Source organism: Pristiophorus japonicus, chromosome 5 (assembly GCF_044704955.1).
Source record: "Pristiophorus japonicus isolate sPriJap1 chromosome 5, sPriJap1.hap1, whole genome shotgun sequence".
Classification (NCBI taxonomy): Eukaryota; Metazoa; Chordata; class Chondrichthyes; family Pristiophoridae; genus Pristiophorus; species Pristiophorus japonicus.
In genome coordinates, this window is record NC_091981.1 from 114,377,583 (window position 1) to 114,403,616 (window position 26,034).

At 41.2% G+C, this 26,034-nt stretch overlaps 1 protein-coding gene across 9 annotated transcripts in view; it reads left to right on the forward strand.

Moving 5' to 3' along the window:
- LOC139264424 (sodium bicarbonate cotransporter 3-like) overlaps positions 1-25,571 on the forward strand; it is a 250,666-nt gene extending 225,095 nt beyond the window's left edge. For 8 of the 9 annotated variants that reach the window (XM_070880862.1, XM_070880871.1, XM_070880864.1 and 5 more), the window contains 3 exons: positions 6,768-6,868; positions 21,649-21,759; positions 23,513-25,571. In XM_070880862.1, coding sequence (XP_070736963.1) covers positions 6,768-6,868; positions 21,649-21,759; positions 23,513-23,594 — 294 coding nt within the window. In that variant the 3' untranslated portion in view covers positions 23,595-25,571. The remainder of the gene's footprint in view (positions 1-6,767; positions 6,869-21,648; positions 21,760-23,512) is intronic. The other variant, XM_070880868.1, reaches the window with a different exon arrangement.
- Positions 25,572-26,034: the final 463 nt, after the last annotated feature.

Here is a 26,034-nt window from a genome sequence, read left to right on the forward strand (position 1 = left end):
CTATTTACAATATACATTAATGATTTGGACGAAGGAATTGAGTGTAATATCTCCAAGTTAGCAGATGACACTAAGCTGGGTCGCAGTGTGAGCTATGAGGAGGATGCTAAGAGGCTGCAGGGTGACTTGGACAGGTTAGGTGTATGGGCAAATGCATGGCAGATGCAGTATAATGTGGATAAATATGAGGTTATCCACTTTGATAGCAAAAACAGGAAGGCAAAATATTATCTGAATGGTGACAGATTAGTAAAAGGGAAGGTGCAACGAGACCTGGGTGTCATGGTTCATCAGTCACTGAAGGTAGGCATGCAGGTACAGCAGGCAGTAAAGAAAGCAAATGGCATGCTGGCATTCATAGTGAGAGGATTTTACAGGAGCAGGGCGGTCTTACTGCAGTTCTACAGCGCCTTGGTGAGACCACACCTTGAGTATTGTGTGCAGTTTTGATCTCCTAATCTGAGGAAGGACGTGCTTGCCATTGTGGGAGTGCAGTGAAGGTTCACCAAACTAATTCCCGGGATGACAGGACCAACATATGTAGAAAGACTAGATGGGCTAGGCTTATACTCATTGGAATTTAGAAGAATGAGAGGGGATCTCATAGAAACATATAAAATTATGACTGGACTGGACAGGTTAGATGCAGGATGAATGTTCCTGATGTTGAGGAAGTCCAGAACCAGGGGTCACAGTCCAAGGATAAGGGGAAAGCCATATAGGACAGAGATGAGGAAAAACCTTTTCACCCAGAAAGTGGTGAACCTGTGGAATTCTCTACCACAAAGTTGTTGAGTCCAGTTCGTTGGATATATTCAAGAGGGAGTTAGATGTGGCCCTTACGGCTAAAGGGATCAGAGGTTATGGAGAGAAGGCAGGAGTGGGGTACTGAAGTTGCATGATCAGTCATGATCATATTGAATGGTGGTGCAGGCTCGAAGGGCCGAATGGCCTACTCCTGCACCTATTTTCTATGTTTCTATGCACTTGTGCCTCTCCAAAATAATTTGTTCCTTCAATGAAAACAAATTCTGCTGAGCAAGTCCTTGTAATTTGGAGAATAAAGTTCCAATTGTGTTTCCATTGTAAAGTGCTTCTGGACATTGTCCTTTTTACTTTGGGCTCTAGGTATGATCTACCCTTTAGTGATGAGATAGGAGCTAGAGAGAGTATGGTATAGTAGTAGATACTGCAGTAATATTCCTTTTAGCAGAATAAACTAGATAAGTGAAATAGATTATCAAAAATTATATAAATTTTGGAGGTATGCTTTTGTTTATGATATTGCAGCTTTAGTTTACTTTGATTTTACTATCACCGCTGTTCTGCTTGGCAGTGTAAAGCTTGACGGTGAAAAGCTTCACACATAGTTTGCTCTGCTTGCTTTATGTCATTTCTGAAGGGACTGATCTCTGTCTGCTTTTTCTCCTGCACATTCAATTTGCTCTAGAAACGAAGAGTGGATCTAAACCACCATGGGTATGTTTTTGGTTATTTATAATGGAGGTATTTCAGAAGTATAAAGAGAGACAAATGTACGGATTCCATTCCACCTCTCTCCATTGACTCCCACAAGCACAAATTGTCCTTTTTGAGTTTTCAATTGAAATTGAAGAAATAATGTAAATAGGGGACAGTGAAGCAAAGAAAGGCAGATGGTTTTATAACTTGACTGATTTGGAAGCTGGTTACTGCTGCACTTCAAATATTTGAACATGGGATCCTGGATTATCCAGACTTTTCTCTTGGTTACATTTTGAATCAAAATGCATTGATTTCCTTGGGTTATTTTTAAATTATGAAGAATGACTTGTAAAGCATTTCTGCCAAGAAATCTAAAGAATTTGCGTTTCTGTATGTAGGAAATAAAATTTAGTTGTATAAAATTCTTACATGGGATCCAAAATAATTGAAAAGTATATATCAAGTTATTTTATTAATGTTAACAAGTCCCTTGATTTAAACTGCAGATTCTTAGTGGCTTTTTATAGTAATCTGCAAAGTTATTTTTAAATCCACTTATTAATGGTATGGAAAGCTGTGCAGTGCCTTTGCCCTCCTTGAAAGGTAAGTAACTTATCATTTTCATGTTGACAGGTGCCTCATTTTGTTAAATATTCTATTGCAATCTTTGCCAAATTTTTAATAATTAGAACAAGGCACTAGTTTCTGTCTAGTGTTGGTCGCATTTTATAATTATTGGAACCTTTTGAACTGACAGCTTTGGAATTTTCCATTCTGTTTTCAGCAATTTGTTTGGAGTGGTTTTTAATCAGAAGGCTAGCTTTGGTTTGTACGGTACTGTAAAGCAATACTATGTGGTTCGTAAAGGATTCTGATTGCTCAATAAAGCATTCACACTTCTGAGTCAAAGTTATGGGTTTAAGTCCCACTTCAGTGCAGCATACTGCAATGTCTGAGGGTCTGCTTTCAAATGAGACATTAAACCAACTCTACCTGTTCAGATAGACATAAGATCCCATTGCACTATTCAAAGAAGAGCAAGTAAGTTCTCCTGGTGTCTTAGTCAACATGTGTGTTGATCAACACCACCAGGAACAGATCGACTAATCACTTATCTAATTTCCTGTTGTGGCACTTTGCTGTGTGAAAATCGGCTGCTGTGTTTACCTACATAACAACACTGAGGGTGTGATGGCATTCAGCGCGGCAGCCTCGACCAGCAAGGACCATCAGCGGGTTGGGACCTTCAAAGGAGTATACCGTTCAAGGTACAGCGCATGCTGGAGAGCGACGGCTGTGAAGAGGGCGACTGGATTGGACGTCACCAAGGTCCAGGTTGCTAATTGGAGCGTGGGCAGGTACAGCAGGAGCAGCGAAGTTGGGGTGCAGGAGCGGCAAGTGATCGTTGAGGTGTCAGTTCGGGGCTCAGTAGAAGCGAAGGCCCAGGGGCAGCGTGGGCCAGCCCACACTGCGATATGTGTGCGCAGTAGGTCCTTGCAGCAGAGCTGGTCTCCAGTTGCCTTGGTTAATCCTTGCCACTGGACCAAGACCTAGCTCTGTCAAGCCCGTGTGGTGGCTGGTGTGCAACAGCCAAAATACGTTCAAAAAAAAAACTACGCACCGGCATCTTCCATCCTTCAACATGTAGTTTGGAACCTGGAATAGTAGGTCCTTCATTGAAACACCTGTGAACTCGTCCTTTTTTGGCATGAAAGCAAGTCATCTTCAATACGAGGGTCCGCCTATGATGATGGATTGGTTCAATATAAAAAGTTTTTCTTTCATCTTTCATACTTAACTTCTACAGATGTATGTTCCATTATCAGGTAACAATTTTGTCATGTAGAAATGTTTTCATTTGACAGACTGGTAGACACAACACTATAGCATTGAACCCAAGTTTAAATATCATTTTAGACTGATATTGTATCTAAGCTTCCACTTAGTTATAGAGATGGGGATCTTTTTATTGGAGAATTCGGCACCTTGGTGCTTGACAGGAAGACCTACATAAGTACCAAAAAATTTCTTCCAGGCAAAACTCTTAAGGTGCCGAAATTCATCACTCACCGCCCACTGCCGCCAACATTGCTCTTCTTGATCCACCCAGTGCCACTTTCAAGGTAGCCTGGAGCGGGCAGGAGGGGAGAGCTGCCGGGAACCACCCGCTGACTTCAGCGGGCGGCCGAGTGGCGCAACTGAGCTCCCGCCCGCCGAGCTCCCAAATTCCTGCAGGCAGCACTTGGTGGACCGCTGTGTGGAGGCTGGTCTGGCCCTGACAGTGAGTAGGAAGAATCTGAAAAAAGGGTAAGTGAACATTTTACATTTTTTTTTCAACAGCAACTTGCCTTCATAGGGTCCTCTGGAGGTCTTCCGATAGTTTTTAAAGTTTTCATTGGTGATTTTTTCCCCCAGCTCTTCGACCCTCTGTCGGCCCGACTCCATCCTCGGCGGCACTTGGGCAGCAAGCGCCTCTGCCGCCAAGAATGAGATCTCCCGCCTGCTGCCACCCAGATTGGCGGCGTATGTCATCCATTTGCTGCCCGCCGACCTTTGAATATCCCGCCGGTGGCACTTGGGTGGGCGGAGGTCTTGATGAAAATCGGCCGCTAAATGTAGTTGCAGCTTTAAAATTAACGCAGGTCAGCAACTGGAAACTTTTTGCTTCCCATTAACCCGCTACATATCTAGGCTTTGCCTTTTATGCTCACCTGCCCCTCCACAGAGGTGGGAGAAGGAATACTGTTTCACATGACCAAAAATAGCATTGGAAGGAAAACAAAATGGGAGAGGAAACTGTTTCTTCAATGGACTTTCAAAAACTATTCACATAAACACTCTCTCCACAAATGGAGTGGAATATGTAGTACGATAGGTTGTAAAAGGGTTGAGATTTTATTACATTTTTCTTCATTAGCGTTTCTACTTTAAAGAAGGTGGCAATTCTTTTTCGGAAGAAGGAAAGACTAGTTTTGGCCGAAGACATTTACATGGACATGATCAGTGTTGCTCAGTAATTTGTAAGAGATGCCGTTTGAGTTCTGTATTTTTTTAATTGCTTTGCTTATTCCTGTTATCAATAGTCACTGCAACCTAGATTTTCTACTTTGACTGCAGTTTATATCCAAATTGCTAATGCTGAGTTTTGGACAGTCAAATGGAAGTGTCCTGTTTTCCAAGGGCAGTTTATTAGCTTAGCTTCAGCTGCAGATTTGGATGGGTCAAGGGTAAACATTAGTGGTTGAAATGGAAAAATGTAAGTAAAATTTAAAGGGAAGGGAACAATTAAAAGGAAGTATTAAAATAGGACAAACATTCTGAAACACTTCAAAAAGACACAGTAAAGCATCATAACTCATTAGCAGCTTTTTCCAATGCAGAAGGGAGAGAGAACGTAAGTGGTGGAAGCATAGAAAACCCATTGTGTAGATATGAGTGCAGGAAAGTGACCAAGCAGCCCAATTCAGTTATGTGGAGAGACTAGAGAAGCTGGTATTCTCCTTAAAGCAGAGAAGGTTAAGGGGAGATGTAATAGAATTGTTCAAAATTATGAAGGGTTCTGATAGAGTAGATATGGAGAAACTGTTTCCACACTGATTTAAAATATTTGGCAAAAGAACCAGGGGTCGGGGTAGGGAGATGAGAATGATTTTATGCAACAAGTTATGTTCTGGAATTCACTGGATGAAAGTAGATTCAAGGGTAACTTTCAAAAAGGAATTGGATAAATACTTGAAAGGGAAAGCATTTCAGGACTATGGTGAAGGACTAATTGGATAGCTCTTTCAAAGACCTGGCAAGGCACAGGGGGCCGAATATCCATTTTACATGGGTATTCTTTAGAAACAACGTCCTTTGGTCTGAACATCGAGAAATACATGTAGGATGGACTCGTTATTATATAATATTTAAATGAAGCACCTGCCTGTTGGAGGCAGTCACTTCTGACACTACTGGCAATTGGTTCCCAGGAACTGGTACACGTCACAAAATGGACAAGGTTCCACTGGAATAGAATTCTTGCCCATTTTCTATGCCCAGCGGACAAGAGCGGAATTCCAGATTTCCAACTGATTCATGAAAGCCGATAATTTATTTTGCGAAGGAAAACAAGTGTGACATTACTTACTGGATCTATGCTCTCAAACGAACCATGTTGTTTTGACTTGCTTTGGTTAAAATTTGCCAATTCTTTTTTGCATGTGGCTAGGACGGAATATATATATATAGTTTCTTTTTACAATAGCTCAGATTTACTTTTTATATTAGCATGCCTTAAATATGGCTAATTCCACTTTTCCAAGCACATGTTTTTTCTAATTTATATACAGGTACAACGTCCCGAATCCAGAACTCCGAAAAACAAAATTGTCTGAAAATCGGACATTTTGCACATAGCTGATGGAGTCGTCTGGAATTATTGTCCGAAAACCAGACATTTTTGAGGCAAAACTCAAAATCCGGCATGGATTCGGTCGAGGATTCCGGATTTCAGACAAGAAAATCATCTGAAATCCAGAATCCTTGACCAAATCCGTGCCGCATTTCAAACCTTGCCACTCAAAACCCAGCGATGATTCTGGAATTCAGACTATTGATTTTCTTGCCTGAAATCCATTAAAAAAAACAGAACGGATTCGGTCCTGAGGATTCCAGATTTCGGACATTGTATCTGTATACACCTCATGAAAGAAAGAACTTGCCACATCATATTCTCACAGCATTCCAAAGTGCTTTACAGTCAACTAATAATTTTTGAAGTGCAATCCCTTATCTAGGCAAACAAAGCAGCCAATTTCTGCACTGCAATGTGTTAATAACTTTAATATAGTGTTGAGTTCCAGTAGCGTTTATGCATTGATGATTTTATTAAACTATTTTTAGGGGTACTAAATGCTCATTTTATTCAAGAATCTGAAATGCTGAATTGTTTGTACTGTGACACCTAAACTTAAATTTAACTTCAGTTGCTTTGGAAATGACAGAAGTACTACAGTAATCCATGAGGCTTAGCATTCCCAATTCTGAGCTTACCTTCCTGAATAATGCAGTTTCAGCATATTCAAGAATTTGCTTTGGTTTTTTTAATGTTTTCAATAAACTATTTTAAGCATTGACTGTGTTGTGATATTTGAAAGTATGAAAACAGTATTTTAACGACAAAGGTTTGCAAAATGGTACATTTTCAAAGACTTCTTTGTCTTTGCAAAATATCTTGTACAATGTATACGGTAATTTTTACAATGGCCCCTTGCAAAAGTGGCATCCTATGTATAACTTTGCACCTTTTAAACCCTTTGTAGGAAGCTCAAAGAATGCTTGAAGTTGCAGAAAGTGGGACAGTGCAGCTTCCTTTAGAAGGTGGCAACATTCTGAAGATTCCAGTAAAAAGTATTAAGTACAGGTGCAGTATGAAACTATTTATAGAATGGATTGAAATGAAAGAAATTACTTATTAATGTTATTGAGAGCGAAGCTTGATCATGACAGTAACATAGCTGAGTTTTAAAAATATATATACTTTTCCTACATTCTTATTGCATTATTAAACTGCCCCCCAAAAATTGTTGTAAAATTATAGTTAAAAATTTGCAATCTTTTCAGCTTTTGGGAAGCTCACAAAAAAAAGAAATTCCCTCAAGGTTATAATTTCTAATAATTTGACTTGATCATTCTAACAGATCCTCTAGCATAACTTCAGTTGAGTTCCTGTGATAAAATGGTTGATTCCCTATATATTTTCAGTCCTGCTTGCTTCTTTTTAGATATGTTGCTCAGTACCATGCATGATTCAAAATTAATAACATATCAGAATTACCAACATATATCTGCTAAATGGCTGTGACTTGTGGGTAGTGTACATAGCATAAAATTATAACATTAATAATCTATGGGTACAAAAAAGAAACACTGCATTACATTTATCATATCTAGACTGTTTGCATTGGAAGCATCTAATCACAAATGCTGTTCCTTCTTGGGGCAAAATTGGGCCAGAAGATCTGGGTCTCTGCCTTATTTTCCAACCAATGGCAAATTCTGAGGGACGTTAGACAGCTGCCTTTTCTGCCTGTGCCCCACTTTGTCCCAACCTCAGTTTGGGGTACATCAGAACATTAGAAATAGGAGCAGGAGTGGGCCATATGGCCCTTTGAGCCAGCTCCATCAGTCAATAAGATCATGACTTATCTTTGACCTCAACTCCTTTTCTGCCTGATCTCCATATCCCTTGATTCCCTTGGAGTCCAAAATCTATCTATCTCAGCCTTGAATATACTCAATGACTAAGCATCCACAGGGTAGAGAATTCTAAAGGTTCACATCCCTCTGAGTGAAGAAATTTCTCCTGATCTCAGTCCTAAATAGTCAACCCCTTATCCTGAGATGATGTCCCCTGGTTCTAGACACTCAGCCAGGGGAAACAGCCTCTCAGCATCTACCCTCTCAATCCCCCTCAGGATCTTGCATGTTTCAATGAGATCACCTCTCATTCTTCTAAACGCCAGAGAGTATAGGTCCATTCTACTCAATCTCTCCTCGTAGGGCAGCCCTCTCATCCCAGGAATCAATCTAGTGAACTTTCGTTGCATCTAAGGCAAGTATATCCTTCCACAGGCACAGAGACCAAAACTGTGCACAGTACTCCAGGTGTGGTTTCACCAAAGCCCTGTACAATTGCAGCAAGACTTCCTTACTCTTGTATTCCAAACCCCTTGCAATAATAATAATTTGACTTCCTAATTGCTTGCTGTACCGATATGTTATCTTTGTGTTTCATGTAGAAGGCCACCCTAATTCCTCTTAATTTAATAATATTTAATATTAATAGTTTCTCACCATTTAAAAAAAAAAATATATATATATATATTCTGTTTTTTTAATTCTTCCTACTAAAGTGAATAACCTCACATTTCCCTACATTATAATGTCATCTGCCGCCTTCTTGCCTACTCGCTTAACCTGTCTAAATCCCTTGTCAGGCTCTTTGTGTCCTCCTCACACTTATTTTCCCACCTAGCTTTGTTTCATCAGCAAACTTGGATGCATTGCACTCTGTCCCTTCTTCTAAGTTATTAATATAGATTGTAAATAGCTGAGGCCCAAGCACTGTTCCTTGCAACATCCCACTAGTAACAGCCTACCAATCTGAAAATGATCTGTTTATTCTTATTATCTGTTCTTCTGTCCTTTAACCAATCCTCTATCCATGCGAAAATATTACCCCCAACCCCAAGTGCCCTTATCTTGTGTAACAGCCTTTTGTGTGGCATCTTATCGAATGCCTTTTGAAAATACAAATATACTACATCCATTTGTTCCCTTTTATCTACCATGCTAGTTATATCCTCAAAAAACTCTAATAGATTTGTCAAACCCTATTCCCTTTCATAAAACCATGTTGACTCTGCCTAATCATATTATGATTTTCAAAGTGCCCTGTTACTACTTCCTTTAATAATGGATTCCTACATTTTCCTAATGACTGATGTCAGGCTAACTAGCCTATAGTTCCCTGTTTTCTCCCCCCTCATTTCTTGAATAGTGGTGTTACATTTGCTTCCTTGCAATCCACTGGGACCAATCCAGAATCTAGAGAAATTTGAAAGTTCAGAACCAATGTGTCCACTACCTCTGCAGGCACCTCTTTTAGAACTCTCGGATGGAGGCCATCAGGTCCAAGGGATTTGTCGGATTTTAGTCCCATTAATTTTTCCAGTACTTTTTCTTTAATATTCATTCCCTTAAGTTTCTCACTCTCATTAGGCCCTTGGGTCCCTTCTATTTCTGATATGTTTTTTGTATCTTCTACTGTGAAGACAGATACAAATTATTTAACGTCTGCCATTTCCTTATTCCCCTTTATAATTTCTCCTGTCTCCACATCTAAGGGATTTATGTTTAATTTTGCTACTCTCTCTCCCTTTTTGCATACCTTTTCAAATTCAGCTGTCCTCAAAAGTTTGTCACCATTCTCCACTTGCTTCATGATGACATGCAAGCTGTGATCCTGGCCAATGGATCCACCACAGACCCAGTTCATATATGAACCAGGGTGAAGCAAGGCTGTGATATTGCACCAATGGTCTTCTCGATCTTCCTTGCTGCAATGCTACATCTCACCGTCAGTAAGCTTCCCGCTGGAGTGGAGATAATCTATAGAACAAACAGGAAACTGTTCAACCTCCGTCGCCTTCAGACCAGATCCAAGGTGCTCTATCAACCTGTCCCCGCCACACAACACTGCCCCCCAATTATCAAAATCCACGATGAGGTCTTGGACAACATGGACCATTTTCCATATCTCGGGAGCCTATTGTCAACAAGATCAGATGACTATGTCCAATACCGCTTTCAGTGTGCCAGCGCAGCCTTTGGTCGCCTAAGGAAGAGAGTTTGAAGACCAGAACCTTAAAACCAGCACAAAGCTAATGGTCTACAGAGCAGTAGTGATACCTGCCCTCCAATATGCTTCAGAGACGGGGATTATATGTAGCAGGCACATCAAAGTACTGGAGAAGTACCACCAGCTCTGCCTCCGCAAGATCCTGCAAATCCATTGGCAGGATAGGCGCACCAATGTCCGTGTTCTTGCTCAGGCCAACATCCTCAACAGCGAAACATTGATAACGTTCGATCAGCTCCGATGGACGGGCCATGTCATCCGCACGCCCGATACGAGACCCCCTCGCTCTACTCCGAGGTCCGAAATGGCAAACGAGCCCCAGGTGGACAGAGGAAACGCTTCAAGGACACCTCCCCACCGATACCTGGGAATCCCTGCCGCAAGATCGCTCAAACTTGAAGAGAATAATCCGGGAAGGCACCAAACACCTCGAGTCTCTTCGCCGGGAACAAGAGGAGACCAAGTGCAAACAGCAGAAGGAGCGCATACCAACCCAAGCACTTCAACCAATGTCCTTTCAACCACCGTCTGCCCAACCTGTGACTGTAATTTCCGCAGTGGACTCATCAATCACCTGAGAACTCATTTTTAGTGTGGAAGCAAGTCATCCTCGACTCTGAGGGACTGCCTAAGAAGAAGAAGCATACTTGTAGAAGCTCTTACAGTCTGTTTATATAGTTCTTGCTAGTTTACACTCATTCTATTTTTTCCCTTTTTATCAATTTTTTGGTCATCCTTTGACGGTTTCTAAAGCTCTCCCAATCCTCAGGCTTACTACTATTCTTCGCAACATTATAAGCCTCTTTTAATATAATGCTATCCTCAACTTCTTTAGCTATGTATAGATCATATTTCCTGTGGAATTTTTATTTCTCAATGGAATTTATATTCATATCTTTAAACTAATCTACCTTGGCCAACCCGCATTTGGCTTTTAATACTCTAGTTTCAGATTTGCGTACATCACTGTTGAACCCAACATGAAATTTTATCATATTCTGATCACTCTTCCCCGGAGGATCCCTTACTATTAGATTACTAATTAACCCCCTCTCATTACACAAGACAAAATCTGAAATAACCTCTTTCATGGTAGGTTCCGCGACATATGGTTCTAGGAAACTGTCTCAAATGCATTCGATGAACTTGTCCTCCAAACTACTTTTGCCAATTTGATTTGTCCAGTCTATGAAGATTAAAGCTCCCCATGATTATTGTGTTCCCTCTTATTTCTTGGTTAATCTTTTTTTTTAAACAACTTACTTGATCTAGTTTGTTATAGATAGGTTAAATTAAATATTTGCCTGTAACTTACCTCCGCCGCCCCACTATGTGCTGCAACATCACTTTCCGAGTTTTTTTTCTCCTGCTGGGGGACACAACTGGGCTACTCCAGGAATTCCACCAGATATGTCGTCCTAAGGCCCAACAGCACTGACGCCTACAGAAAGCTGGCACAAGTGCAAATGGGCACCATCGGGAAAGATTTGAATGGCAGTGGGAAGAATTGCTGTTTGATTCCAGGACTGCCAGTTTTGTAGCAAAACCTGTGAAGCCAGCCCCACTCTTTAGCCAGATTGGCCAAATGCTCCCTATTGCGGGTCAGCAGGGTGGTACTCTGAACTTCTGACTGCTGCACTAGTAGGTGGATGATGCACCTGGTGTGGCCTCGCCCTATTATGGTAATGACACTATCCATGGGATTTGGGACCGGGTTATCATAGAAATTTACAGCACAGAAGGTGACCATTCGGCCCATCGTGTCCGTGCCAGCCGACAAAGAGCTATCCAGCCTAATCCCACTTTCCAGCTCTTGGTCCATAGGTCACAGCACTTCAAGTACTTTTTAAATGCTTTGAGGGTTTCTGCCTCTACCATCCTTTCAGGCAGTGAGTTCCAGACTGCCATCATTCTCTGGGTGAAAACATTTCTCCTCAAATCCCCTCTAAATTTCCTACCACTTGCTTTAAATCTATGCCGCCTGATTATTGACCCCTCTGCCAAAGGGAATAGGTCCTACCTATCAACTCTATGTAGGCCCCTCGTCATTTTATACACCTCAATTAGATCTCCTCAGCCTCCTCAGTTCCAAAGAAAACAAATCCAGCCAATCCAGTCTTTCCTCATAGCTAAAATTCTCCAGTCCAGGCAACATCCTCATAAATCTCCTCTGTACCCTCTAGTGCAAATCACATCTTTCCTGTAATGTGGTGACCAGAACTGCATGCAGTACTTTAGCTGTGGCCCAACTAGTGTTTTGTACAGTTCAAGAATAACCTCCCTGTTCTTGTATTCAATGTCTCGTCTAATAAAGGCAAGTATCCCGTATGCCGCCTTAACCACCTTTTCTACCTTCAGGGATCTGTGAACATGCACTCCAAGGTCCCTCTGTTCATTTACATTTCTCAGTATCCTACTATTTATTGTGTATTCCGTTGCCTTGTTAGCCCTTTCCAAATGCATTACCTCACACTTCTCCAGATTGAATTCCATTTACCACTGTTCTGCCCACCTGACCAGTACATTGATATCTTCGTGCCGTCTATAGCTTTCTTCTTAATTATCAACTACACAGTCTATTTTAGTTTCATTTGCAAACTTCTTAATCATATCACCAACATTCAAGTCCAAGTCATCGATCTATAATACAAAAAGCAAGGGACCCAGCAGTGAGCCCTGCGGAATCCCACTGGATACAGCCTTCCAGTCACAAAAACAGCCATCAACCCTTATTCTTTGCTTCCTGCCTCTGAGCCAATTTTGGATCCAACTTGCTACTTTGTCTTGGATTCCATGGGCTTTTACTTGTGTGATCAGTCTGCCATGTGGGGCCTTTTCAAAATCCTTGCTAAAATCCATATACACTACATTAAACGCACTACCTTCATCGACCCTCCTTGTTACCTACTCAAAACATTCAATCAGACCCGACCTTCCCGTAACAAATCCATGCTGACTGCCCTTGATTAACTGTGTCTTTCTAAATGAAGATTTATCCTGTCCCTCACAATTTTTTTCAATACTTTTCCAACCACTGAGGTCAGGCTGACTGTCCTATAATTACTTGGTCTATCCCTTTCCCCCTTTTTAAACAACGGTACAACATTAACAATCCTCCAGTCCTCCGGCACCATACCTGCAGCCAGAGAGGATTGGAAAATGATGGTCAGAGTCTCTGCTATTTTCTCTCTTGCTTCGCTTAACAGCCTGGGACATATTTCATCTGGGCCTGGGGATTTATTCACTTTCATCTGCTATGTTTATTTCATCTAATATTTCACACACCTCCAACCTGATTGTCATGACTGCATAGTACCTCTCTTTTGTGAAAACAGACGCAAAGTATTAATTAAGAACCGTACCCACGTCTTCCGTCTCCACACACACATTACCTTTATGGTCTCTAATACACCCTACTCTTTCTTTAGTTATCCTCTTGCTCTTAATGTACTTATAAAACATCTTTGGGTTTCCTTGATTTTACTTGCCAATATTTTTCCATGCCCTTTCTTTGCTTTCCTAATTTCCTTTTTAATTTCAACCCTGCACTTTTCTGTACTCCCCTGGGGTTTTTGCAGTATTGCGTCCTATCGGTATCTGTCATAAGCTTCCTTTTTTTCTTTATGCTACCCTGTATGCCCCATGACATTCCGGGGGCTCTAGGTTAATTAGTCCCATCCTTTTTCTTTAAGGGAACATACTTTCTCTGAACCCTCACTATCTCCTCCTTGAATGCCTCCGGCTGCCCTGGCACTGATTTACCTTCAAGTAGCTGTTTCCAGTCCACTTTGGCTAAATCACATCACAACTTTTATTCCCGGTCTATCTTTGTCCTTTTCCATAACTACCCTAAATCTAACTGAATTATGATCACGACCACCAAAATGCTCTCTCTCTGATGCCCCTTTCAACTGCCGGGCTTCATTTCCTAAAACTAAGTCCAGACCTGTCCCCCTCTTGTTGGGTTTGCTACGTACTGGCTAAAATATTTCTCCGGAATGCATTTTAAGAATTCTGCTTCTTTTAGACCTTTCACACTAATTTTATCCTAGTTAATTTTAGGGTAGTTGAAATCCCCTACTATTACTGCCGTATTGTTTTTACACTTCTCAGAAATGTGCCTTCATATTTGCTCTTCTATCTCCCTTTCACTGTTTGGGGGTCTATAGTACACTCCCAGCAGTGTGATTGTTCCTTTTTTGTTGTTCAGTTCAACCAATATGGTCTCATTTGATGATCCTTCTAACATATCATCCCTCTTCACGGCTGTAGTTGTTTCTTTAATCAATATTGCGACCCCCTCTCCTTTTTTATCCCCCTCTATCTCGTCTGAAAACGCTGTAACCAGGAGCGTTGAGCTGCTATTCCTGCCCTTCTTTCAGCCATGTAATAGCTATAATCGCATACTCCCACATATCTATCTGTGCCCTCTGCTCATCTGCCTTATTTATTCCTAGACTTCTTGCAGTGAAGTATATACCATTTAGCACTGCCAAACTCCCTTGCCTATTTTCTAGCCTTTGTTTCCTCTCCCTTCCAAACTTGCTGACTCATTTTGTGCCTTCCATTTCCAGCTTTTCTTCTCTTTCCCCTCCCCCCCCCCCCCTTCTTAATCTGCTCTCAGATTCCCATGGCCGTCCAGGCCACGAGATGCGTCCAGTACTTCCTACATGGCACAGGATGTGCATTCCACGGGACTGCATTGCCTTGCCATGTCTCTATTTATTAGATTATTAACTAAAGTTTTTAGTATACCCCTCTGCCCTAACCTGGAGAGAAGAAAAGACAATAGTGATACTCACCAATCAATCACCTACCTGCTGCCCTGTGACATCCCTCCTTGGTTTTTATTCTCTCTTTGTTCCTGACCAGGTTCACTGCTCTGCAGGTTTGGGGCTTCCCTCCACCGTTCCTTATTATAGCCGGCTCTCCTCTGTTCCCGACTAGGTTCGCTGCTCTGCAAGGTTATAGCAATTCCAAAGCAATGGGCAGAAGTTCTGTCTCACAGCACTTCTTTGCGCTGCCAGAATTTACACCCTAATTTTTACCATGTTTTGCCATGAGGTGGGAATTTGTAAAATTTCTGCATAAGGATTATATTGGGAACTCCCCCTGTTGTAGGTAAATGTACTGTCTGGTGTTTTGCTGGCGCATACAAGCCAAAAAGACCTGGTTTAATACCTAGCCTATGGTGAGTTATCTGCTGTCTTCCATTGAGTGCTATAATTCTCTCCAGTCCCTTCAGAGTTGGTGAGGAGTTGAAAATCAATTAGGGTTCACATTTCTATAATTAGTCAGTGACTCCTCCTGGAAAATGCTTGTATGTGGACCTGATGAGGACAGGATCAGGCTTGGCAATTATGCCTTACCTTGGATGAACAGCATATTGGCAGTTACAGTATCGGTGCATGCATGATGAATAGTCACTTGGGTGAAGTAAGAGAGCTGTCACAACTGTGTCCCAACATAAATTTGCCCCTTCAGGAGATTGGGATGGCAGAACATAACATCTTTTTAAATTGTATTTAGTATTGATTTTTTAAGTGTTTACTATTGGCCAGGATTTTGCAGTGGTAATGACAGCGAACTGTCAGCTTTTGCCATCGTTGCTCCTCTGAAACTGACTAAATTTGAGTTAGCACATGCGCAGATAAATGCAGAAATCCTGAAATTGCGGTCAGTCATTCACTGCTCCATCACCGAATGTGCTTTGGAACTCCCCATAGCTGGTAATCCATGAAATTAGTTGAACTGGCCCTTAAGCTTTTCCGATTTAATTACACTGTTCAACGCCCCATTAAAAGTTGAGCCGTGTTGGAATAGGTGTAACTGGGGTTTTAACTGCATATTCTTTATTTTGTTCAATGTAAAAGTTTTCAAAAGTGAATTGAATCAGTGCATTTGATTTCTTGGTTTGCTGTCTGTGTGATTGAAGAACTCCCCGCCTGGCTATACTTTCCAGCAGTTGCCCCGATCAGATCACCATGGTGGCGGTGTGGCTCTCATCAGCAAATCACACCTTAGTCTGTCCCCCTACTCCCTTGGCAATTTCCCCTCCGATGAGCATCTCGCCTTATTCGACCCCTCTCACCTCTCATTTCAAATTCTCATTCTCTACCGCCCACCCAAGTACCGTAAAAATTTTATTACCGATATTTCTTTACTACTTTCTTCCCTCTGCCTCTGCACCGAACGACTTCTCATCCTCTGATTTCATCTCAATTCATCATGCTCTCCTCCAAATTGACTAGCCTCCTATCCTTCCTTATTGTCTCCCTCCATGTAAACTCCCCAACCTATAATCACAGCCACCGCCTTGACCTTGCCATCGCCATCTCTTGTGGCCTCATTACTCCCATTGTGTCAGTTGCAGAGAAGGCCATCTCTGACCACTTCCTTGTATCGCTCTCCACACACATCCTATTTCCACCAATCCCCAACCCTACCTCCTGTGTCCGCCCCTGGAAAAACCTCACCTGACTCTCTCACAACTGCACTTATGAACTCCCAACTGTCCAGCCTTTGGTCCTCCATTCACCATGGACAGACAGGAAGCAGAGAGTCAGAATGGCAGGCAGTGACTAGTGGGGTGCCGTGGGGCTCAGTGCTGGGACCCCAGCTATTTACGATATACATTAATGATTTAGATGAAGGAATTGAGTGTAATATCTCCAAGTTTGCAGATGACACTAAGCTGGGTGGTGGTGTGAGCTGTGAGGAGGACGCTAAGAGGCTGCAGGGTGTGGGCTTGGTGAGTGGGCAAACGCATGGCAGATGCAGTATAATGTGGATAAATGTGAGGTTATCTACTTTGGGGGCACAAACACGAAGGCAGAATATTATCTGAATGGCGACAGATTAGGAAAAGGGGAGGTGCAACGAAACCTGGGTGCCATGGTACATCAGTCATTGAAAGTTGGCATGCAGGTACAGCAGGCGGTGAAGAAGGCAAATGGAATGTTGGCCTTCATAGCTAGGGGATTTGAGTATAGAGGTCTTGGTGCAGTTGTAGAGGGCCTTGGTGAGGCCTCACCTGGAATATTGTGTTCAGTTTTGGTCTCCTAAACTGAGGAAGGATGTTCTTGCTATTGAGGGAATGCAGCGAAGGTTCACCAGACTGATTCCCAGGATGGCAGTACTGGCATATGAGGAGAGACTGAATCGACTGGGCCTTTATACACTGGAGTTTAGAAGGATGAGAGAGGATCTCATAAAAACATATAAAATTCTGACGGGACTGGACAGGTTAGATGCAGGAAAAATGTTCCTGATGTTGGGTAAGTCCAGAACCAGGGGACATAGTCTCAGGATAAGGGGTAAGCCATTTAGGACTGAGATGAGGAGAAACTTCTTCACTCAGAGAGTTGTTAACCTGTGGAATTCCCTACCGCAGAGAGTTGTTGATGCCAGTTCATTGGATATATTCACGAGGGAGTTAGCCTTACGGCTAAAGGGATCAAGGGATATGGAGAGAAGGCAGGAATGTGGTACTGAGGTGAATGATCAGCCATGATATTGAATGGTGGTGCAGGCTCGAAGGGCCGGAAGGCCTCCTACACCTATTTTCTATGTTCCTATGACATTTTTGCAGCAACTGATCTGCTCAATCACATCCTTACCACCACCTTTGGTGCCCTAGTCCTGTTAAAACAGTTACTCTCTCTCGCCCTTGCCGTTCCCCCTGGTACAGCCCTGATCTTCACTCCCCTAAGTCCAAGGGTCGCAGACTTGAACGGATATGGCGAACAACTGGTTTAACCATTCACCACCAGATCTGGCTGGACCACATAAAGCATTATCGGATCCTGTTCTTATCTCCCAAAACTGTTCACTATTCCGGAATCATTCTGGAATGTAAAGATAAACCCTGGATTCTATTCTCCGCTGCTAACCGTCTTTTCAAACCCCTCTCACCAGTCTTCACCCTCACCTCTGACAATAAGTGTGAGGAGCTCATGGGCATCTTTGTCTCTAAGATTGAGACCATCCGTTCAGCCGCCTCTTCCCTTCCTTTCTCTAGGCCACCGGGCCAAACATCCTCTAAGGATCTAGCCCTCGCCTCGCATCTTTCTCCAGTTTCTCTCCGATCTCCCCTCATGACCTTTCCGAGCTCATCCTATCCATGAGACCCACTTCCTGCTTCCTTGACTCTATTCCCACCAAACTGCTGACCACCCAACTTCCTTTTCTGGCTCCCATGTTAGCTGACGTTGTTGACGGTTCTCTCTCCTCAGGTACTGCCCCCCTCCCTCAAATCTGCCGTCATCAACCCTCTCCTCAAAAAACCAAACCTCGACCCCTCCATCCTTCAAACTACCACCCCGTCTCCAATCTCTCTTTCCTCTCCAAAGTCTTTGAACGTATTGTTGCCTCCAAAATCCTTGCCCCTCTCTTCCCCAATTCCATGTTTGAATCACTCCAATCCGGTTTCCGCGCCTGTCACAGTACCAAAATGGTTCTCAAAGTCCAAATGATATCCTGTGACAAAAGCAAACTATCCCTTTCTCGTCTTGTCTGCAGCCTTTGACAGGGTTGACTACTCTATCCTTCTCCAACGCCTCTCCACCATCATCCAGTTGGGTAGGACTGCACTCGCCTGGTTCTATTCTTATCTATCTAATCGTAGCCAGAGAATCACCTGCAACGGCTTCTCTTCCCACACCAGCATCGTTACCTCTGGTGTCCCCCAAGGATCTATCCTTGCCCCCCCCCCACCCCTCCTATTTTTCATCTACATGTTGACCTTTGGCGACATCATCTGAAAACACAGCGTCAGTTTCCACATGTACGCTGATGACACCCAGCTCTACCCCACTACCACTTCTCTCGACCCGTCCTCGGTCTCTAAATTGTCAGACTGCTTGTCCAACATCCAGTTCTGGATGAGCAGAAATTTTCTACAATTGAATATTGGGAAGACCGAAGCCATTGTTTTCAGTCCCCGCCACAACTCTGTTCCCTAGTCACTGACTCCATCCCTCTCCCTGACGTCTGTCTGAGGCTGAACCAGACTGTTCTCAACCTTGGTGTCATATTTGACCCTGAAATGAGCTTTCGACCACATATCCGCAGCATAACTAAGACCGCCTATTTCCACCTCAGCTCATCCGCTGCTGAAGCCCTCATCCATACCTTTGTTACCTATAGACTTGACTATTCAAAAGCACTCCTGGCTGGCCTATCACATTCTACCCTACGTAAACTAGAGGTGATCCAAAACTTGGCTGCCCATGTCCTACCTCGTACCGTCCTGCACACCCATCACTCCTGTGCTCGCTGACTTACATTGGCTCCCGGTTAAGCAACGCCTCAATTTCAAAATGTCCATGCTTGTCTTCAAATCCCTCCATGGTCTCGCCCTCCCTATCTCTGTAATCTCCTCCAGCCCCACAACCCCCCAGAGCTGTCTGCGCTCCTCTAATTCTGCCCTCTTGAGCATCCCTGATTATAATCACTCAACCATTGGTGGTCATGCCTTCTGTTGCCTAATCCCTAAGCTCTGGAATTCCCTGCCTTTACCTTTCCGCCTCTCTTTCCACCTTCAGGACTCTCCTTAAAACCTACCTCTTTGACCCTGCCCTAATTTCTCCTTAAGTGGCTCGGTGTCAAATTTTTTTACCTCAATACTGTGAAGTGCCTTGGGATGGTTCATTACGTTAAAGACGCTGTATAAATACAAGATGTTGTTGATTTGCTGATTACAGCTTGAGGACATCACTGCTGCACTGCGCTGGGGATACCATTTTGACAGCACTACAATTAAGGTTGAGGAACTTTAAGGTTTCTCCACAGAGATCGCAAGATCTTTATTGGCAGCTTTCTTCGAGGTCAGCGGTGATTGCCGTCGCTTTGCCGCTAACTGCAAATTCCTGGCCATTTAATGCTTTTCACAGGATAAGTGGTGGCAGCAGCATAAAAACATTACTTTTTGCTGCAATAAAGATTCAGGCTCGACATATTTCGAAATAATAGATGACAGTTAAATTGATCTCATCTTTGATTTTCATGTATAAAATGCAATGTGTATAAGGTGTAAAACTTTACAATGTTTTATTGAAATGATTCTATGAGTGATCTTAATTAGAGTACTGCATACAGTTTTCGTTTCCATATTTAAGGAAGGATATACTAGCATTGGAGATTGTTCAGAGAAGGTTCACTAAGTTGATTTTGGAGATGAGAGGGTTGACTTATGAAGATAGATTGAGTAGGTTGGGCCTATACTCATTGGAGTTCAGAAAATGAGAGGTGATCTTATCGAAACATATAAGATAATGAGGGGGCTCGACAAGATGGACGCAGAGAGGATATTTCCACTCATAGGGGAAACTAAAACTAGGGGACATAGTCTCAAAATAAGGTGCCATCCATTTAAAACTGAGATGAGAAGGAATTTCTTCTGAGGGTTGTAAATCTATGGAATTCTCTGCCCCAGAGAGCTGTGGAGTCTGGGTCACTGAATATATTTAAGGAGGTGATAGATTTTTGAGCGATAAGGGAATAAAAGGTTATGGGGAGCGGGCAGGGAAGTGGAGCTGAGTCCATGATAATGGGCCCAAGTTTCCACTGGATAAAAAAACGGGTGCCCCTCCAAGCTGGGCGCCCGTTTTTCGCGCCTAAAACGGCGCCAGAAAAAAAACGCGCTATTCTCGAGCACTTTGCAGCTCCTTGTCTGTTTGGCGCGGCGCCCAGGGGGGCGGAGCCTACACTCGCACCGATTTTGTAAGTGGGAGGGGGCGGGTACTATTTAAATTAGTTTTTTTCCTGCCGGCAACGCTGCGTGTGCGCGTTGGAGCGTTCGCGCACACGCAGTGTGAAGGAAACATTGGCACTCGGCCATTTTTGTAGTTCTTTGTAGCTGTTTAATTTTTGAACATTTTTTAATAAAAGCACATTGCCATCAGCACTGAGGCTTCTTGCAGCCTTCTCACTGTCTCCTTCCCCTCCCTCCCCTCCACGGCAACAAACGGCGGCTTCCTCCCCCTCCCTCCCCTCCGCGGCGGCAACAAACCGCTGTCTCCTTCCCCTCCCTCCCCTCCACGGCAACAAACGGCGGTTTCCTTCCCCACCTCCCGCGGCAACGAACGATGGCTGAAGCACTTTCACACAGGTAGGAAGATGGTTTATTTAATCTTTTCTTTGCTTATAAATGTTTATTCAGGTTGGATTTATTTGTATAATATTTGTAGAAGTATAAATAAGGATTGATTGTAGAATTTAATGACTTCCCTTCCCCCCCCCCCACCTCGTTCTGGACGCCTAATTTGTAACTTGCACCTGATTTTTTAATGTGTAGAACAGGTTTTTGCAGTTCTACAAAAATCTTCACTTGCTCCATTCTACTTTAGTTTGGAGTACGTTTTCACTGTGGAAACTTTGAAATCAGGCGTCAGTGGCCGGACATGCCCCCTTTTGAAGAAAAAATTCTGTTCCAAAGTAGAACTGTTCTACCTCACTAGAACTGCAGAAAAAAAAATGTGGAGAATTGCAATTTCTAAGATAGTCAGTTCTCCACCAGTTGCTCCTAAAAAATCAGGCACAAATCATGTGGAAACTTGGGCCCATTAAATGGCGGAGCAGGCTCGAGGGGCCAGGTGACTTACTCCTGCTCCTATTTATGTTCTTGTGTAACAGTTACAACCTTCATAGACAATATGCAAGTCGAATTATGTGAATCGAGAAAGAGCTTAATGGTGTGTGTGAAAAAATAAGGCCATAAGAATCGGGTTAGTGGTACTGCTTGTACAGAGCACTAACACTTGGATATTTTTGTCCTCTAGCCCAGATGATCCTTCGGTCGTAAACATATCTGATGAAATGGCCAAAACTGCTGTGTGGAAGGCTCTTGCTATGAATGCTGAGAATGCAAAAGTTATAAAACTTAAAGCGAGGTAGCTTTTGTTTGAGCTTAATTACTAGCCTAATGTCTAATAAAGCATTCTGATACTAATACATGCACAACCATAGCTGAATTTTACAGAACTGGCATTTGTAGTAAAAGTTAACAAAGTATTACATTAGCCACTATTAAAGTTCCATTCTGTATTTTAATATGTTGTGCTTTCTACATGGCACTTGTTATAACTCAAACTCCAACTCTGTTATAAGGCTACTAGATCTTGGCTGACTAATTTTTCATGTTATGATTTGAACAAAGTTATGGAAAATTCATTCCAGTATGTAGCTTGTTATAACATAACTTTCTTGGCTGTCAAGAACCATATGATAAACTATGATTTCACCAAACATCAGTTTTAGCGAAGTAATTTTCCTGGATCTCTTGGGTGCTACAGAATGGAACCTCCAAATACAGTAGCTCTGCTGGCAATAATTTCACAGAATGCCTTTTACTAATATCGCTTGTGTTTGCAAAATAACATTTTTATTATGAAGTGATCGGGAATTGCTCTGCATACCAGAAACAAATATATGTAGCTTGTGTAACATACCTATGTAACTTAACATTTAAAAAATTGTACCTTATATTGCAGAAGTGATGTCCAGTGATTCAATTTTTTAATATATAATTGATGTGTTGAAACAAAAAAATATTTTTGTATTGGGTATAAAAACAATTTTGTATCTGATACTGCACTGGGGCATAAAATGGAAGAATGACTAGTGAAGCAGAAGCAAAAGTAATGATTTTTGAAAAGTGGGAAGTCTTTGTTATAATGCTGCTAAATTGTTACTGTGATAATGAATTCAAAATTCTAGAGTAATAAAATTCCTATCCAAATATTCTTCACTAGACCTACTTAGAACTTGATACACTAAATACATACCTAGGAATAAAAAAATTAGAAATATAATTGTTTATGCCATTTAATAGCCATTAACTTTTTCTGAGCTCAAACGGGGAGATTCATTATGAACAAGAGCATATTTGTAAAATAGACAACATGCAAAATAAACTAGGTATCTGGACCTAGAAGTTAATGGAAAAGAAAAGTTGGGCCAAGTGTAAAACAGGCTACTGGTTCATTTCTGTCCATTTTGAGCTACCGCAGAAGACCACTTTCACACCCTCTTGGTTTGCATTTCAGAGGAATGTTTTTAAGGCAACTGGATTATCTAAGTTATTTAAAACTATTGTTGATGGGGAAATGGATGACTGGAACCTGTTAAACAATACACCTAGCTTAGTTGTATTCAGTTTTATCATGGTTGAAATTTAGATTTTAAAAGAAACTAATTCTTGGATGCTTTTCTGTCTGCACTATGTGGTTATTAGAGCTAGTGCTTAATCACAATGTATTTTCAACCATCTGAGGCTAAATACTACAGACTGAAAAATAGTTATTTGCATACAATTGTAAATTACATTAGATTTATAACCAGAAAAAACTGATCTGTATTTCAAAAATAATGAACTTTACCAATGTAAATTATACATGAACTGAAGATGTATCTAATGGATGAAACAAAAGTTACAAAAATAGAACTCGACGTGTCAGAAGTGAATACAAGTTGTAAAAGTATTCTTGCAATATTTGAATTCAGAGAGCTTGAACTGTGATTATTGTGTCTCTTGTTATTTTGATTTCTTTACTCGAGGTTTGTATGTGTGTGAACGCGCATGAATAAATTACCAATGCAGAAACGTAGCAATACACTTTTCTTTTCCTTGTTACAAATTTACAGTCCTGAAAATACAACGGATATCAAAATTAAGATTGAAGAGATGCCCATGAAAAATGTTCTTGATGCTGAAACTTCTGTATGAAACATGCTACATCCTTGCCAACCATGAAAGACTTCTCTTTATGAAAGCTACTACTTGAGCCACAACCGAACCTCTGGATCCTTTGCAGGAAATAGAAATGTGTTGCTGGATCTAATCAGTGTCTCAGTCTTCTGAAAAAGATTGTTTCACCCTTATACTATTCTGCTATGTCAATTGCAATGCTAGCTACTGTTTCAATCTTCACATCTATAGGCTCAATCATTTTAATTTAAAATTTTGGCGTAGAGTTATGAAAAGTAAGCAAGCAATGATCTAGCATATGTTTTTTTTCAATCAAAAATCTGCTTCCCAACATTTAATTTACTTGGTACTAATACCATCAAATGATGTACTGCTTTAAAAATGGAAAGTAGTACACAATGAACACAAGCACAGTTATATAAAGAAACTTGTGTTAAATATACTGTTCATTTGACGTTCATCATAATCCCATTGAGATAAGTAATAGTTGCAATAAGATTTTCAACCAAATCTACATAAATGTATCATTTGTCAGTGGTCCTCAAAAAAACTTTGTTACTACTGGTTAACTGTGAAGTAACATTCAGTAACAAGTGTTGCAATCGGATATGATAGAAGAGCAGGTATTTAAATTGGTGTTCTGTACCAGAGGAGTGTGCATTTATTGACTACTGGTGTGGTACCACTTTTTATACTGGTCTGTTGCAATCTTTTTATTTACAAAATGGTTTATCAGTATTGCAATACTGATTTGAGACTGTCTGCATCTGAACTGTTTACATTTGACTTTATTCAACATGATATACTGCAGGCTTTAGTTGGCATTGCAGTTTGTTACATGTTTTATTTATTTATTTAGACTGTCAATTTTATCAGAAATTGCCATGCTATATGGAATACAAAAAAGTTTGACTAATTTTATAAAGATTGTTGTAGTATTTTTTGTCTTTGTACTTTGGATACGTAGAGTAACCACTTTCTATGAGCAGTACAGTAGTTATAGTGTTAGGTCAGTAACTCTAGAGCCATCTCAGGAAATCGTAATCTTACCAGTGATCGACGTTGCCATGCTTTTACACAGTTCATGAAGTTGTTTTGTCTTCCAGACTAGATGAAGCGCTTTTTTTTCCTCAGCCATTTTACTTTTTTAAGTGGGGGCAAGTTGTTTTATCTTTAGTCTGAAACATAATGCCAATGCAACACAGAATTGCATTCAATCATTGCAAAATAATCGGCAGACAAATAGCCAAGACACAAAAATGGTAATATTGTGAAATGTTTGGTTTGTATCATAATACTCGTTATATAGTTACACGTATGGCAAGTTCTGCGGATACTTTCAGAAGTAAACCCCATTTTCTGCTTCTGTTTTATTAAATGTACAGATTCTAATCACTGTAATTGAATAATTGAGTTTGCATAATATAACAAGGGATGTGAATTATAGAAACTTATTTTAATAGTGTCAGTTGGTGAACTGAAGTTTTCTATTTAATTTTATAGGTTGCGCTAAAGAATTAGTATTGTGTTGATACTGTTGACTGTTGGATGCTAAATACAGTATGAGATTTTTAACAGTTTGAAAAACTGGTTTCTGGCAGGGACAGTTTAATCCCATTTGTTTTTTTTTTTAAATCTGTTGATAATTTTATGTCTTCCTATGTTCTGCATATTTAATCACAGAACAAATAAAATCCCTAGTATTCATCAATTTTCATAAAATTGTCTAATTACAGATAATTATGGTTAAAGTTTTTATGACTATTTGTAAGTACAGTAGTGATTTCATTTATTTTTGTAAGGAGACCCAAAGCAATGTAAAAATGTTATAGTAATCCATTGTCTTAGTTTAAATGACGATATATGTGCATATCCCAGATTTTGTTTTTTTAGTTAAGGACAAAGTCCTGCCTCCAGCTGTTGAATATTAGAGGAAAATAGCTTTTTTTTTTGTAATCTGTTAATGAAAGCAATAAAGTCTCTTATTGTATTAAATGTGATATTGAGGTGTGTTCTTTACAGGCATTTATTCAGGGACGGAATAAATAAAGGACTCTGATCTGCAGTACTATCATTTTGATTTTACAGAAATATTGCACGAGTTCGAGTTTTCAATATTTATTTTCAGTGATTATACCTATTTTGATAAGAACATAAGAATTAGGAACAGGAGTAGGCCATCTAGCCCCTCGAGCCTGCTCTGCAATTCAATAAGATCATGGCTGATCTGGTCGTGGACTCAGCTCCACTTACCCGCCCTCTCCCCGTAACCCTTAATTCACTTATTGCTTAAAAATCTATCGATCTTTGACTTGAAAACATTCAATGAGCCAGCCTCAACTGCTTCCTTGGGCAGAGAATTCCACAGATTCACAACCCTCTGGGAGAAGAAATTTTTTCTCAACTCGGTTTTAAATTGGTTCCTCCGTATTTTGAGGCTGTGCCCCCTAGTTCTAGT